Source organism: Serinus canaria, chromosome 4 (genome assembly GCF_022539315.1).
Source record: "Serinus canaria isolate serCan28SL12 chromosome 4, serCan2020, whole genome shotgun sequence".
Lineage (NCBI taxonomy): Eukaryota > Metazoa > Chordata > Aves > Passeriformes > Fringillidae > Serinus > Serinus canaria.
In genome coordinates, this window is record NC_066317.1 from 28,998,289 (window position 1) to 29,010,879 (window position 12,591).

At 39.6% G+C, this 12,591-nt stretch overlaps 1 protein-coding gene across 4 annotated transcripts in view; it reads left to right on the forward strand.

The window, feature by feature from the left end:
• The window catches only part of TMEM131L (transmembrane 131 like), a 79,551-nt gene that overhangs the window by 26,224 nt on the left and 40,736 nt on the right, over positions 1-12,591 (forward strand). For all 4 annotated transcript variants that reach the window (XM_030239064.2, XM_030239063.2, XM_030239062.2 and 1 more), the window contains exons 4-7: positions 8,021-8,092; positions 9,007-9,130; positions 10,165-10,281; positions 12,317-12,427. In XM_030239064.2, coding sequence (XP_030094924.1) covers positions 8,021-8,092; positions 9,007-9,130; positions 10,165-10,281; positions 12,317-12,427 — 424 coding nt within the window. The remainder of the gene's footprint in view (positions 1-8,020; positions 8,093-9,006; positions 9,131-10,164; positions 10,282-12,316; positions 12,428-12,591) is intronic.

Consider the following 12,591-nt stretch of genomic DNA (forward strand, 5'->3'; position numbering starts at 1 on the left):
TTCTCTAGGGGTCTTGTTTTCAAAGTGTCTGAAAAGGCTCTGAGCAGCACATCTCACTTGAAAATGTTTTATTTTCAGTTCAGAGATGCTGGGCAGGAGTGTGGCTGGAGGACCTGATCTCTCAGAGGTCTGGAGACCCATAGCTTCTCTTGTAGTGGTTTCGTGTTCAGAGAGTTGGGCAGTGTTCTTCAAAAAGCAGCCATTTCTGTACATGAATGAAATAGGCCAGCGTGCTTCAGCTTTGACTGCCCTTATTCATTCCAGTTAATCGAGTAAGCTGGGCAAAAATTAACATCTCAGCAATTATTTGTGATCTTAGTGGCAGTTTTTGAAGAACAAACCTGTGTTATGTAGGCAGTCTAAATGTTCTGAGGGGTTTTTTTTGAGGGTTTGGCAACTAGAGGGTAAGCAAATTACACAAAAAAGTGCATTTGGCTAAAAAATTTTCAGTGTTTAAAAAGGAAAAAAAATAGCATGAGCTGCTTTTGTGATTTTTGCTTTTATTCTGCAAATTCATGGGTTAGAAACAGTCTTCAAAGAGACAGACATGAAAATGCAGTAGTTTCTTAAAACCCCACAAGTCCAGGACCTGGTAAAGACAAAATGTTAAGAATACCAAGGCTCCTGATAGAGCCAAAACTGCATGTTTGTGTTGGGCAAGTGGCTCTTTTAACTTTTCTTGGGAAGAACTTAAAAAAGAAAGGAATGAATTGTATTGTTTCTGCAATTTTAGTTTTAATGGAAGATTGTCGATTTCTTTGAAAAAGATAAATTGTAAAGAAGCTTATAAAAGAGAAAGGCAAGCTACAGGTTTTATTTGAGAGCAGTAATCAGAGTTTACCTCATGAAATGTTGCAGAATGTAAAGGCAGTTGCTGAATTATATGAAGCCAAAAATAAAATGAAGTGGATGTTCTGCCTGGCAGGATATTTGGGATTTGCTGGCAGCCGTAGAGGTGCTTCAGAGGAAAATGTGTTTGAGGTGCATTTTGATCTTGTGAGCCCTGGACAGTCATCCAAAACAAGTAACTTAGTTGCTGTCTGTCCAAGATGCCTAAAATGTACATGGTCCCCCTGGGACATCTCTAGAGAGTTGCTTGAAATTTGGGTGAGTAAAGGATTTCAAAGAAGCGGTTTCAGAAAATAATTTCAAATGAATTCAAGTAATTGTGAATTAATGTCTTAATTTACTACAGATTTCAGTTATTTCAGAAGTTGGGGACTGATTTATGGTAGGGAGTAATTCCATTTTGCTCTTAAACACACTCTATTGTGCTGCCCTTGCTACTAGAATGCAAACCACAGGCGCAGCTGGGGAAGAAAGTCTTTTCTTTTCACCAAGATGTTCTCTGTAGCACTTTGTCCCTCACTGATCAGCATCTCCCCTAGATTTCTTTCCGAGTCTTAATCTCAGTTTTATTGTGGTCTGCATTTAACTCCTTTGGAGTTGTTTCTGAGGGTTTGGTTGTGAGGGTAGAGAGAAAATCCAGGCTTTTTTAATCTGCATCCTTCCATTTACACCCCATTAAGAAATGTGGCTTTAAGGCCTATTGGGTGAGTTACTCTAAAGTTTGATCATTGCAGTTTTTGTTGTTGTTTTGTAATGAATGAAACTGAAGCACTGCTGCCTTAGGTAAATGCTGTGCAAATGGTTTGCGCAAATGCCATTGCAGGACTGGATAGAAAAGGGGAGGACCATGGGCAGTGGCAGAAGGTTGCTCAGGAAGGTGATCTGTGGCTGTGGAAACACCAGGGCTAGAGTATGGAGCAGAGCAATGCACGAGGGACCAGGTCTAAGTAAAAGAGTGGTTTCTTTTACACAGGCTAGGCTTTACACAGGCTAGGCTTACCTACCCCTTTGCTTCACTGCCTTTGTAAATAAGTCATCAGCTCATTGAAACTTTTGTGGGTAGGTCTCAGCTATATGTTGCTTTTCCAGCTTCAGTAGTTGAAGAAATAAAAAAGAAAGAAAATGTTGATAGGCTTACTTTCCTCCTTAAATTGTGCCATGAAGTATTTGTTTTTAGAGAGCTTGTCTCATTCATTTCACTGGTTTTTTCTGGTTTAGCTGCCCTTGCCTGTTTTCCTGTAGCACAAACATGCAAAACAGCAGGTATGCATGCACATGTTAGTTGCTAGGTAACACTGTTTTGGCCTTTCCTGCTTTCCACAGTCTGGGATTCAGTCCTTGATGTACCTAGTGTGCTTCAGAGGAAATAAAGGCAACCATCCTTCTTACAGAATTATAGAATGGATCAGAAGGGACCTCAGTCTAGTTCAAATACCCCTGCTGTGGCAGGGACACTTCCACTAGACTGGATTGCTCAGAGCCCCTGCCAACCTGGCCTTGAACACTCCAGGGATGGGGCACCCACAACTTCCCCTGGGCAATGTGTTGCAGTGCCTCATTACCCTCACAGTAAAAAAAAAATAAATTTCTTCCAGAAGAAGCACAGCTCTCTGGTAAAGCATGTAAGTGAATTCCTAATGATGGGTTGCAAATCCCAAGCATTCAGAAGCAGTGAGTCAGTCCTCCCTCTCTCGCTAAAAAATGCAGTGCTAAAAATAAGGGAGCCTTTGGGACCTCTAGGTTTCCAGCTTTCAAAATTCTCGTTTGTGTTCTTTTACATTTTGGTCATTCTTTTTCTTTAAAAAGTAAAAAAAAAAAAAATCCAGAATTGTCACAGGTCAGTACAGGGCTTCAGGACAAGTCCCATAAGTCTCTGGAAGTGGCAAGTGTGACTGCTCTTCTCCAAAGAGAGAGCCCCACAGGGATACACCATGGATAGCTTGCCCATGAGCAGTGCAGGGTTATTGCAAGCTGGGCAATTTCCTGGTTTCTGAGGACTCTTTCTGTCTCTAGGAAGGAAGTTAAGGTTACAAAAAAATCGTAATTTAAAACTGTTCCTGTTTCTGATTTTGGCAGAGTTGCCTTGATAGTAAACTCAAATTTTAATTTTGTATTTCCAAACAATTTCATGATCTCTTTCAAAGGCACTGTGTGTCTTTCAGGAGCTGCACTTTAATGATCCTAGTAGTGGTTGCTGCTTTTACTGCCTTTGGTAAAGGAGAAGTTGAGAGATGAGAGGGACTAGGGATATGATGAACCAAAGCTTTGTATTAGCTCTGCATAAGATTTTGATTCAGCTGCTTTTTCTATTTGCATATCTATGACCCCTTAATTACCTGTTTTCTATTACCTATTCTTAATTACCTATTTTCTATTTGTCAGAATAATTTCTTTGCATCAGCTGCAGTCAGCATGATTAAAAGGATCTGGGTTTGGTTGTTTTCCTATGTTTTCCATTCTCTGTTTTCTTTATCAGGTGTAGTTTAGAAGAATGAATCTAAAATTAGTCAGTAAATGAGAGGTTTTATTTCATTTTCTCTATTTCAGTTTGCATTTAAAAAATGCACTTTTCTGTACAATACACACATACTTTCATATCTCAAAACCTCATCTTGTGGGTTCATTAACATCACTGCACTGGTGATGTAAAGTGCTAAAATGCTCAACATAAGTAAAATTTTACTTTTATCAATATACTGAGAAATAAACCAGCACTGCCTAAACAGATACACTCAAAAATGACCTCTTGTATGTTCAAGAATCCAGTCGTTTTTGCCTGCTGCTTCCAAGAAAACCCTGCAGCCATAAAGCAAAAGACCTGACCATAAAATGCCTTTCCCTGACTTGCTTTTTTCAGCATGTGCTGTGAACAAAGCGTACAAAAAGGAAGGAAGAAGAAAGGGAACCAAATAGCATTTGTGATTATTTTCAACTACAGAGGTTGCTATCTGAATCATCAGATATTATGCATGCTAAGATAGTATGAAGTAATCAATTCAAGTGAAGAATTAAAGATACAAGGAAGACATAAAAGAGATAATAGAAGAAAAATCAACTTTGGGATAAATGTCCTTCCATTTGACCTTCACTTATGGTCAAATGCAGCTTATTCTGCAGATTGAGTGTTTTATGTGTATAATGAGATGAATTAATTAACTCAGTTTTAAAATTTCATTTGAAAAAAAGGCAAAACAAACAAAACCCCCCAGTGCAATCTCCAGCAATTTATTCAGAATGGATCTGCTCTTTTGTTTGGATTTTTAGGGGAAATATTACTTTTGTGATTGTGACCAATGAAGTAGGAACAAATCTTCTGTGAAAAAAGATCTGTTTCTGTTGGGCTTGGGGGGGAAGCATAAGGCTTTTGCTTATTTCAAACAAATGTTTGCAATATACATTGCATAAAAATATTAGGGTTTGGGACTGTAAATACTGATCTGGTTGTTTACCTATATTTACTTTATGCATCACAGCCTAACAGATCTGAAAGAAGCAAGGGCAAAACAATATCAATGCTGTATTTAGCAGTGCTCTCAGTGTCCCTGTATTAGCATCTCTTTTTGTTAGTCCCACACCAACAGGACACCAAAACCTTCTTTCCTGAAGCAGGAAACATTGTGAAAGGCTGGAGATTCTCCATGTTTAAACACCTCTGGGGCTTCTTAGTGGAGGGAATATGGTAGCTTAACATTTTACAGCTCATGCACCTTTTAAAAAACAAGAATAAAATCCCAAAATGCTGCCCTAGAGTTACGTGTTCCTCTGCTTGCACAAATGATTAATGGTGCTTGCATTCCTCCATCCTGCTCTTTTCCCCTGGTGTCACCCCTGTTCCTTACCCTACCTCACCTCCAGCCCACTTTTTTCAGCTCCACATCCACCTTTCTTCCCAGTAGGCATTTCTGATGGTTGTGTGCATGTTTGGGATTTGTCTCTCACTCCTGGGTGTTTTCTGCAAGCGAGGGTTATGAGCTGAAGTATTCATGGGCTTACCTTCACCTTTCTTGCCAGAACCTGTCCCCAGATCCTCCTGGTGCTCTGGGTGAGCATGTGGTGCCCTCCCCAGTTTTTCTTACTCTTTTTTCCTGGAAAGGGATGGTTCAGGGTGTCAGGGTTTTAAATATATTGTGTGGGTGGGAGAGGAGGAAGGACATGGAACTTTTGGCCTGGGAAGTGTTAACAGCACCATTTAAACTAGGATTTCGATGCATACTGAGTGTTCAAAGTAATTGCCAAGAATTTCCTTCCCCTCTTCTATTTCTTTCTCTTCCAGTTCACTTGTGCTTAAAAGTATCCTCTGAAATGTTGGAATTGAGCTGCTCTATCAAAATCTGCCATTCAGAAGATGCTGTTCAACTGGTCTGCCAAAAAAAGAGATGCCATGGAACATGGGGACCAGCTTTGTTAGATGGCATGCTTAATGGGATGCTAGAGGATTTTAAAAGCACTGAAAGAGTAAAACCTGGAAACCAGTCCTTTTCTGTTGTGAAGAGGCCTTTTTCTCCACATTTGTTGTTTCAAGGCTTCCATTCTTAGACATATATTTCTGTCTTTCCCAAGCCTGTGACATTCTTGTGAAAGGATCCATGTACTTTTTTGGACATGTCATCTGTAGCTAAAAGAGCAATTTTGGGCATAATTTGAGGTGAATCTATTGGTGAGATGATGTTCTTAGAGAAAAAAGGAGGTTTTTTTGTTAGAAGTGACTTCAAATTTCAAATGTCTGAGTAAATTGCCTTGGAGTTTATTTCAGTGTCAGATTCCCCACTGAGATCTGAATTGTGTTTGGAGCATGGGGATGCAGAATGGTGTTCTGCCAGCTTCTAGCTGCCTTTTAGAGACAGAAACTGGAGAAGTGCACTTCCAGTGTAGATGGGCCTGTCTCTTTCTCTGTGTAGTGGTGTACTTCAAAGCATGTGCTAGTTGTTCGATTGTCATGAGCAGAATGTTCTCCTGCCCGTTCCCATTATTCCAACCTGTCATCTTTTCCCTTGAGGGAAAAAGACCCCAACCCAAAGCAGTGGTAGTTCTCTTTCCACCAGTTCTGTTGTTGAAGAAACTCAGCTCTCAGGTTATGTTTTGGCACTGCTTCGGGGCCACTGATAAGTGGTGCAGCTGCCCTGGAGCTGGACAGTGGGCTGGGTGATGGGCATGATGCCACAGGAATGTGGCTGTTCTGCTTTCTGGGCCAGGCTGGAGCTTGAAGTGATTTGGCAGCTTTTGTGGGGTGCAAAGCAGAAGCTGGATGTCTTGTAATCACGGGGCCATTCCTGGTCAAGCGGTGCGCAGGGATGCTGCAAAGTTGTCTCCATGCTCAGGAGCCCGCTTGGAACCTGCACAGGTCATTAAGTGAGCCTTGGCTTCAGCCAAGCGAGGTCCAGGCTGCCGTCTCCAGAAGGAATAAATGGCACCCCTGGGATCCTCCTGCTGCTACTCTTATAGGGCTTTTCCCATTTTTTGACTAGTAGAGGGTTGGCTGAACAGCAATACAGTGCATTTTTAAGAGCCAGTGCTACAGCATAGCCATATTCACCTAGGTCACATTAAGTGCAGTCTCCTACATCCCACTGCTGAATTTGCACCCAGCTGGTGCATTTGGTACCTATTGCAAAGAGCAGGAATTGAGAGGAGAAGAGCTGATGCTGCTAGAATTCCTCAGAAGGAGGGCAAGTCTTGGAGAGCTACTGGCAATTACATGAATTGGCAGAGAGAAGCACTCAGCTTCTTGCTGTTGTCAGGAAAGATTTTTCTGGTGAGAAGAGGTATTTCTGCAGCACCTGTTAGATGCTATGGTGAGGTACAAGGTCATACTGTAGTGAATTAACCAGTGGCTTATCTTTTATTCTCCTGTTCATGTGTATGCATACAATAAAAGGATCTGAGGGCCTTTAAGAAACATGTCTTCCTCAAATATCTGTGGCTTTTACTACAGTAGTAATTTTAATTTGTATGTGTTACAGCAGTACTCAGACTTAACTTCTGGGTATCTACCTGAGGCTGATTTTTGGAAGGGGAAGAAAGTGCTGGTTGCTACAGTGTTTCTAGGAATGGAGCAAGAGTGGGCTTCTGCAGAGACAAGGTTGGAAGGAGGCTGTCGCTAGCAGCCTCAGGAATGCTACTTGGATGTATTGCATTCTGCCTGCTACAGCAGTGAGAGAATTTTCTCCATCCTGTGGTTCTATGTTTTCATAAAAGTTGTGGGTTTTCATAATAATAAGTATTATTTTTCCTTACTGGTAATAAATAATGATGTCTGTTGCTTTGGAATATAACATCAGGATTATGTACACAGTAAGAGATATTAAAGGTGTAATGTCACAGAACTACATTTTAAAATTGGGAACCAATTGACTGTACTACCACAAATTATGCAAAGCATCTGGATACCTAATGAGACCACACTCACATCTCTCCCTTCTTGGACTCATCCTTGCGAGGATGCTTATTAGCATCATCCAGTAAAGATTAAACTGGTTCTGGCTATTCAACATGCAGACTGCTTCTGGGGAAGCTTTTAACAGAGTGGCGCTGGCTATGCAGATAAAATAAACATATGCTGGGCTTGTTTTTATTCACTGTGGTTTTTGGGACTTGTGGAAGACAAGTTTTAATTGAGAAAATGGTGACGATATCGTGGAATTTCTATGTTACAGGGTATTGAGTAATGTTGAAATAATTAAAAAATGTCCTCGAACTGATAGGAACTTTACTGTGACTTTTTGTAGGGCAAAGGAAAGATGATGATGTATGTGCTTCACAGTATTTTTTATTCTCTTCTGCATAGACGAAGCAAGCTGGCTTTTTCATTACAGCCACAGCTATATAAGCATTTCTTCTGATCTCTGTTTTTGCCCAAGCTGCTATTTACTTCTCTGCCTCTGCATCTCTCAGGTGTACTCGTGCCAGTGCTTGCATAGATATTTAATTGGCGAGTAATCTGCTCCATGCTGACGTAATTTTCATTCCTCAGGACTTTTCCCAGTTGTTTTCCCTCTGCAGTCCACTGCACAGCTCCATAAACAGGTGTGCCAGCATGACTGTGGAGACCTGTGCAAGGAAGGAAGCTTCAGAATAGAAAGAGTTAAGAGCCTGCAATGTATCTTCCTTCCCTGCAGATTGTAGCATCATGCCCACTAAATATTAATTGTGGCTTCTTTTTCCTTCTTTTCAGCTTCTCAGCAAAAATGCCTCCAAATGGGAAGGCCTTACATTTTCATCCGTCAGTTCTGCATTTTGGAATGCAGTGAGTATCTTACATGATTGTTATTTTGGTTAATAATGAAGTGTGGAGGAACAGCTACACTGGGCTCCATTTGGGTAAAAGCATTAGGTAGGATCATGCCATCATCTGAAAAATAGAGAAGTAATAAGTAATTGCTACAGAGCTGGAAGTGCATTTCTTGCCTTGCAATGTTTTTAAGTTAAAATCAACATAGTTCTGAGAAGGAGGAAAAGCTGATAGGGAATAGAATACATTCTGGGTGTACATTTCAGGTGATTCTGCATGGATGTCAAATAATTGCTTCATACTGGTTGTTCATTATTGAAAAATTGCCTTTCTAGTGGAGGAATAGCTTGTTGTTTCTTTTAAATTCTGATAACAAAATCCAGAGTCCCAAGCAAAACATACTGGTAGAATAAATGAGCTTTTTCTTAGTTTTCTTTTAAGAAAACTTAAAAAATTGTTCTTAAGTGATAATGAGCCTTTGATCTATCAGTAACCAAAAAGAAACACAGTTTCCTTGTGAGTTAAAGGAATATTTCAGAGGATGCACTGGAGGAATGTCTGAGATGTTGGGGTTTAGGGTGTACTAGCTAAAGCAGAAGCCTCAAGGGAATCATTGCTTTAGCTGACAAAACAAGACTTCAGTTATTTAAATCTTTTTATCCAAAACTTTGTGCTTTGTAAGGGTAATTTTTTTTTTTTAACTCCTAGTTACTCCAGTGAGTTTTGGCCAAGTGTACCTCACATCCCAGTGTTACATATTTGCCTTTGTATACTAAAGGCAAAATTTTTTTGGTGTGTTTCCAGAGATTAATTACAAGTAGGTAATTGTTGCAGATGAAGTGTTTTAGGGTGATTTGTTTTACTTCCTTCATGTGTTGCCTGTGCTTATAAAGTGAATAATTTATTTCTCTTTTTTTCCCCTGCTTTAGGTTACTGGGGTTACCCAGAGCTAAAATGCTGCATGCCTACAACCCTAGTAGAGATAGAGATGTTGTAGTCAATTCAGTGTTTACAGCTACTAGACAGTTTCATGTGTCTCCTGCTCATAGCCGGGTGAGTGTTGATGTACTTTTGGAAAGTATGTAATGGCCAAGTGCCAAGCCTTCCTGCTTCCTTTGGCATAAGCTCTTCATTCTGTGTTTTTGGGCTTTTTTGTAGGACCTCCAACTCTTTTTCTGTTTTGCTAGTGGTTTTTTTGTTCGTTTCTACTTAGACTTGTTTGGGAGAAGCCATCCAAAACCTACAGTAGGAAATGTGTTTGACAGTAACAGAGGAGGAGAAGAATTTTCAGTGTTAGAGAGGCTGTTTAAATCACATTCTGCTTTAAGCAGCATTATGCAGTAATCCACAGGCATGTGGGTGTTCTACAGCCCTGAATTTTCAGTCTTTTGAATGGTCTTGCATATTCGTCAGAAAAACCTGCAGTGAAATGTTTTATGTATTTTGTATTGCAGTTATGGGCATAATTGCCTTTATGATCTAAGACCATTATTTCAACTCTGATTTTTTTAACAATATAATGCATGTTAAGAATGAATTGCTGTGATCTCAGTTGGATGAAGCCCAGTTTTTATCCTCCGCTGATGTGCATAGGGGTTTTATTATGTTTTCATCTGATTTTTGCTTTTGCTGAATGGGTATTACTGTGCAGACATAAATGTCATTGTTATTCCATAGTTACTGAGAGTGTTGCCTAAGTTCAGCTTGGCTGATTTGCCTGTGTATCACAGGGGCACTGATTCACTTTGCAATAGCCATATCTCTCTGTGTGGGGAAGTGTCTCTGTGCACTCACAGGCTGTCCGTGCTGCATGGGTAATATCTTATCCAAAAAGAAGCCTTGGCTGGTGAGGCCCCATGCTAGCTGAGAAACTCCAGCCATAGCTTGGCAAGCTGCTGTGTGATCTCAGCTCTTTGTAGTAAGAGTTGAGAGTTGTGCACAGATGAAACTTTTCAGTGCTGAGGTTCTGCTTAGTGGGATTTACAGATGGGAATGTACATATGGAAGTGTCCTCTGGGCCCTGTGACTGAGTGAGGAGTGTGTGATCACTGGCACCAAGCAAGCAAGCTTCTTTGTGGTCTCTGCAGGTGATTCCAGCCATGGGAAAGATGTCTTTCAGAGTACTCTTCCTGCCCACAGAAGAAGGCAATATTGAAAGCTCATTATTTATAAATACCTCATCTCATGGAGTTCTTTCATATCAGGTAACTGCTCTTATTTTTCGTATCAGGGAACTACTCTTATTTTTAGCTTGAGTTTTGGATTTTCTTGTGTTTTAAAAATTGGTTTTCATGATTTTAGGGACTTTGAAAGTTCATTGAATTACTGATACAGATCAGGTGGAGTAATGTTACCAATTCATCCCTTTTACCAGATAGTGCTAATGTCATGATCACATATATATATATATATATATATATATATATGGTAAACTTACTGCTGTTAGTGGGGCTAGTTGTGGTAGTAAAACCAAGTGCATTTGTATGTGTGTACTTAAAAGACCATGGTCTAATTAGTTTCATATATTAGTGTTGTCTAGACTGCACTGTGCTGGAATGCATTTGTTGGGAAAAACCCACTAGGAAATATTTTAGGTGGTTTTCAGCTACTCTGCAGGATTTTATGTAAACACATTGGGGATGTAGCACAGGGTTAGAGGTTTAGGCCCATAAAACATGAAAGATGAAGTAATGGTTGTGCCTTAAAGCTGTCTGTTTTCTGAATAACTGGTGAATTTAAGCAGGTCTTTAGCTTTAAAAAACTTTTCTAAGGGACACTATATACTCCAAAATCTTGGCTTTTATTATTTTGATTAAGAAAAAACTCTGAATTTAGTGATTTAAAGAGTGACAGCTTTAATCAATCATCAAACTATTTCATTCCTATACTTTGATCTTGTGCTGGAAAACAAAGCTCTTTAAATAAAAGCTTAGGTAAGTTCAGTTGAAGTACATGAGATTTTAATACAAATGTTGCATTTATCTAGTATTTATTAGAGGTAATGCCATACTTGGCAGGAACATATCAAGGCTGAGAAAAAAAGTGCATTATAGAGTGATTGACCTTTTCTTTTTGACATCTCACTCTTCCCTGTGCCCTTAATTTACTGAGCTGCCCAGTCAGCTCAGCCTTTTATCAACAAGTTGCAGGGAAGCAGTTGTCAGTGCCACCTCAAAATCAGTTTGTTTCCTGTTGGACTGCTGTAAAAATCAGTAGCAGACTGGTTTTCATGGACATTTTCACCAGCCACCTGAGACAGAGGAAGTAGCTGTCCATGCTTTCAGCTCACATTATGTTTGAGTTTCAAAAGGAGGCATGACTTGAGTGTTTGATGCACAGTTACAGTGCTCTTGAGAGCCCCAAAGCCTTGAAACGTCTGATGTTTCTAATGCATTTATTTGAGAGTATGTTCAGAAGAATCACCCAAATGGAGACAAGGCAACATTGTACTGTAAATACCACCATTAAAAAAAAAAAAACAAACCAACACATTCCCTTTGTTTTGGTATTTTCTATCTGTAATCAGAGATCTTCAGTAAGCATAGAATGCATTTTGTTATCCTCTTAATTAAAATATGTGGATTTTTCCTCTTAAAAAACAATAAACCTTTGCATACAAGTGAAAAGCCCAAAGTAATTTTAGTTAGCTTCTGATGATCCCCTGCCTCCTTGATCCCTCTTGGCTCCACACCCCTCAGTTATTGTGCATCTCCTTGTCAATAAGCTAATCTTAGTGGAGCAAAATATAAATGCAGTAGAGCCATCCAAATTACAAATCTTACCGTGTTCTGAAAACTGCAATCTTTAAAAACCAAAATAAGAGAAAATATTTTACTCAACTTTTAAGGCAGAGCCATTGAATTCAATATTCAGTGGGACTAGTAACAAAGTTTTCTCAAAAATTATTGCTTTCCTAAATAGTGAGATGTGTATTGTAATTGCCTGGAGAATAGTAGGAGAATATGGATACTTTGTTTTTGGGATCATCTGATGCTCTGCTGGTGAGTGCTTTGTTTTGTCTTTGTAATAGTGCCTGAATGAGTGATGATTCTTAAATGCAATTTATGTCTGTGATAACTTTCTACATTGGAACTTTGTTTATTATATTTTAAAAGAATCTAATGTGAAAAATGGATCTGTTTTTTGGGAAGATTGTTGTTATTAGCAGTGTAGTTTTGGAAGCTGCTGTTATAACTGAAATTCTAGATATTGATGTAATGACCTTTTTTTTAATACCAGGTTTTTGGAACAGGAAGTCTGATGTCTTCTCCAGAAGAACCTAAAGTGCAGCTCTCAAATGCCTACTTACTGCTTCCACACATTCAGAACATCCAGGCATCACACACACTGGTACAGTATACATTTCAAGGGGAGAAACCTAAGTCTGTTTAACCGGAAAAGATTTTTGACTTCAGGTTGTGAGGATGCAAGGAGCATTAGCAAAAAATCCGAGTACCAGTAACTGCAGGAGAGAAATTGCAAGATGCAGGGTTACTGTGATCAGCTGCTTTTAG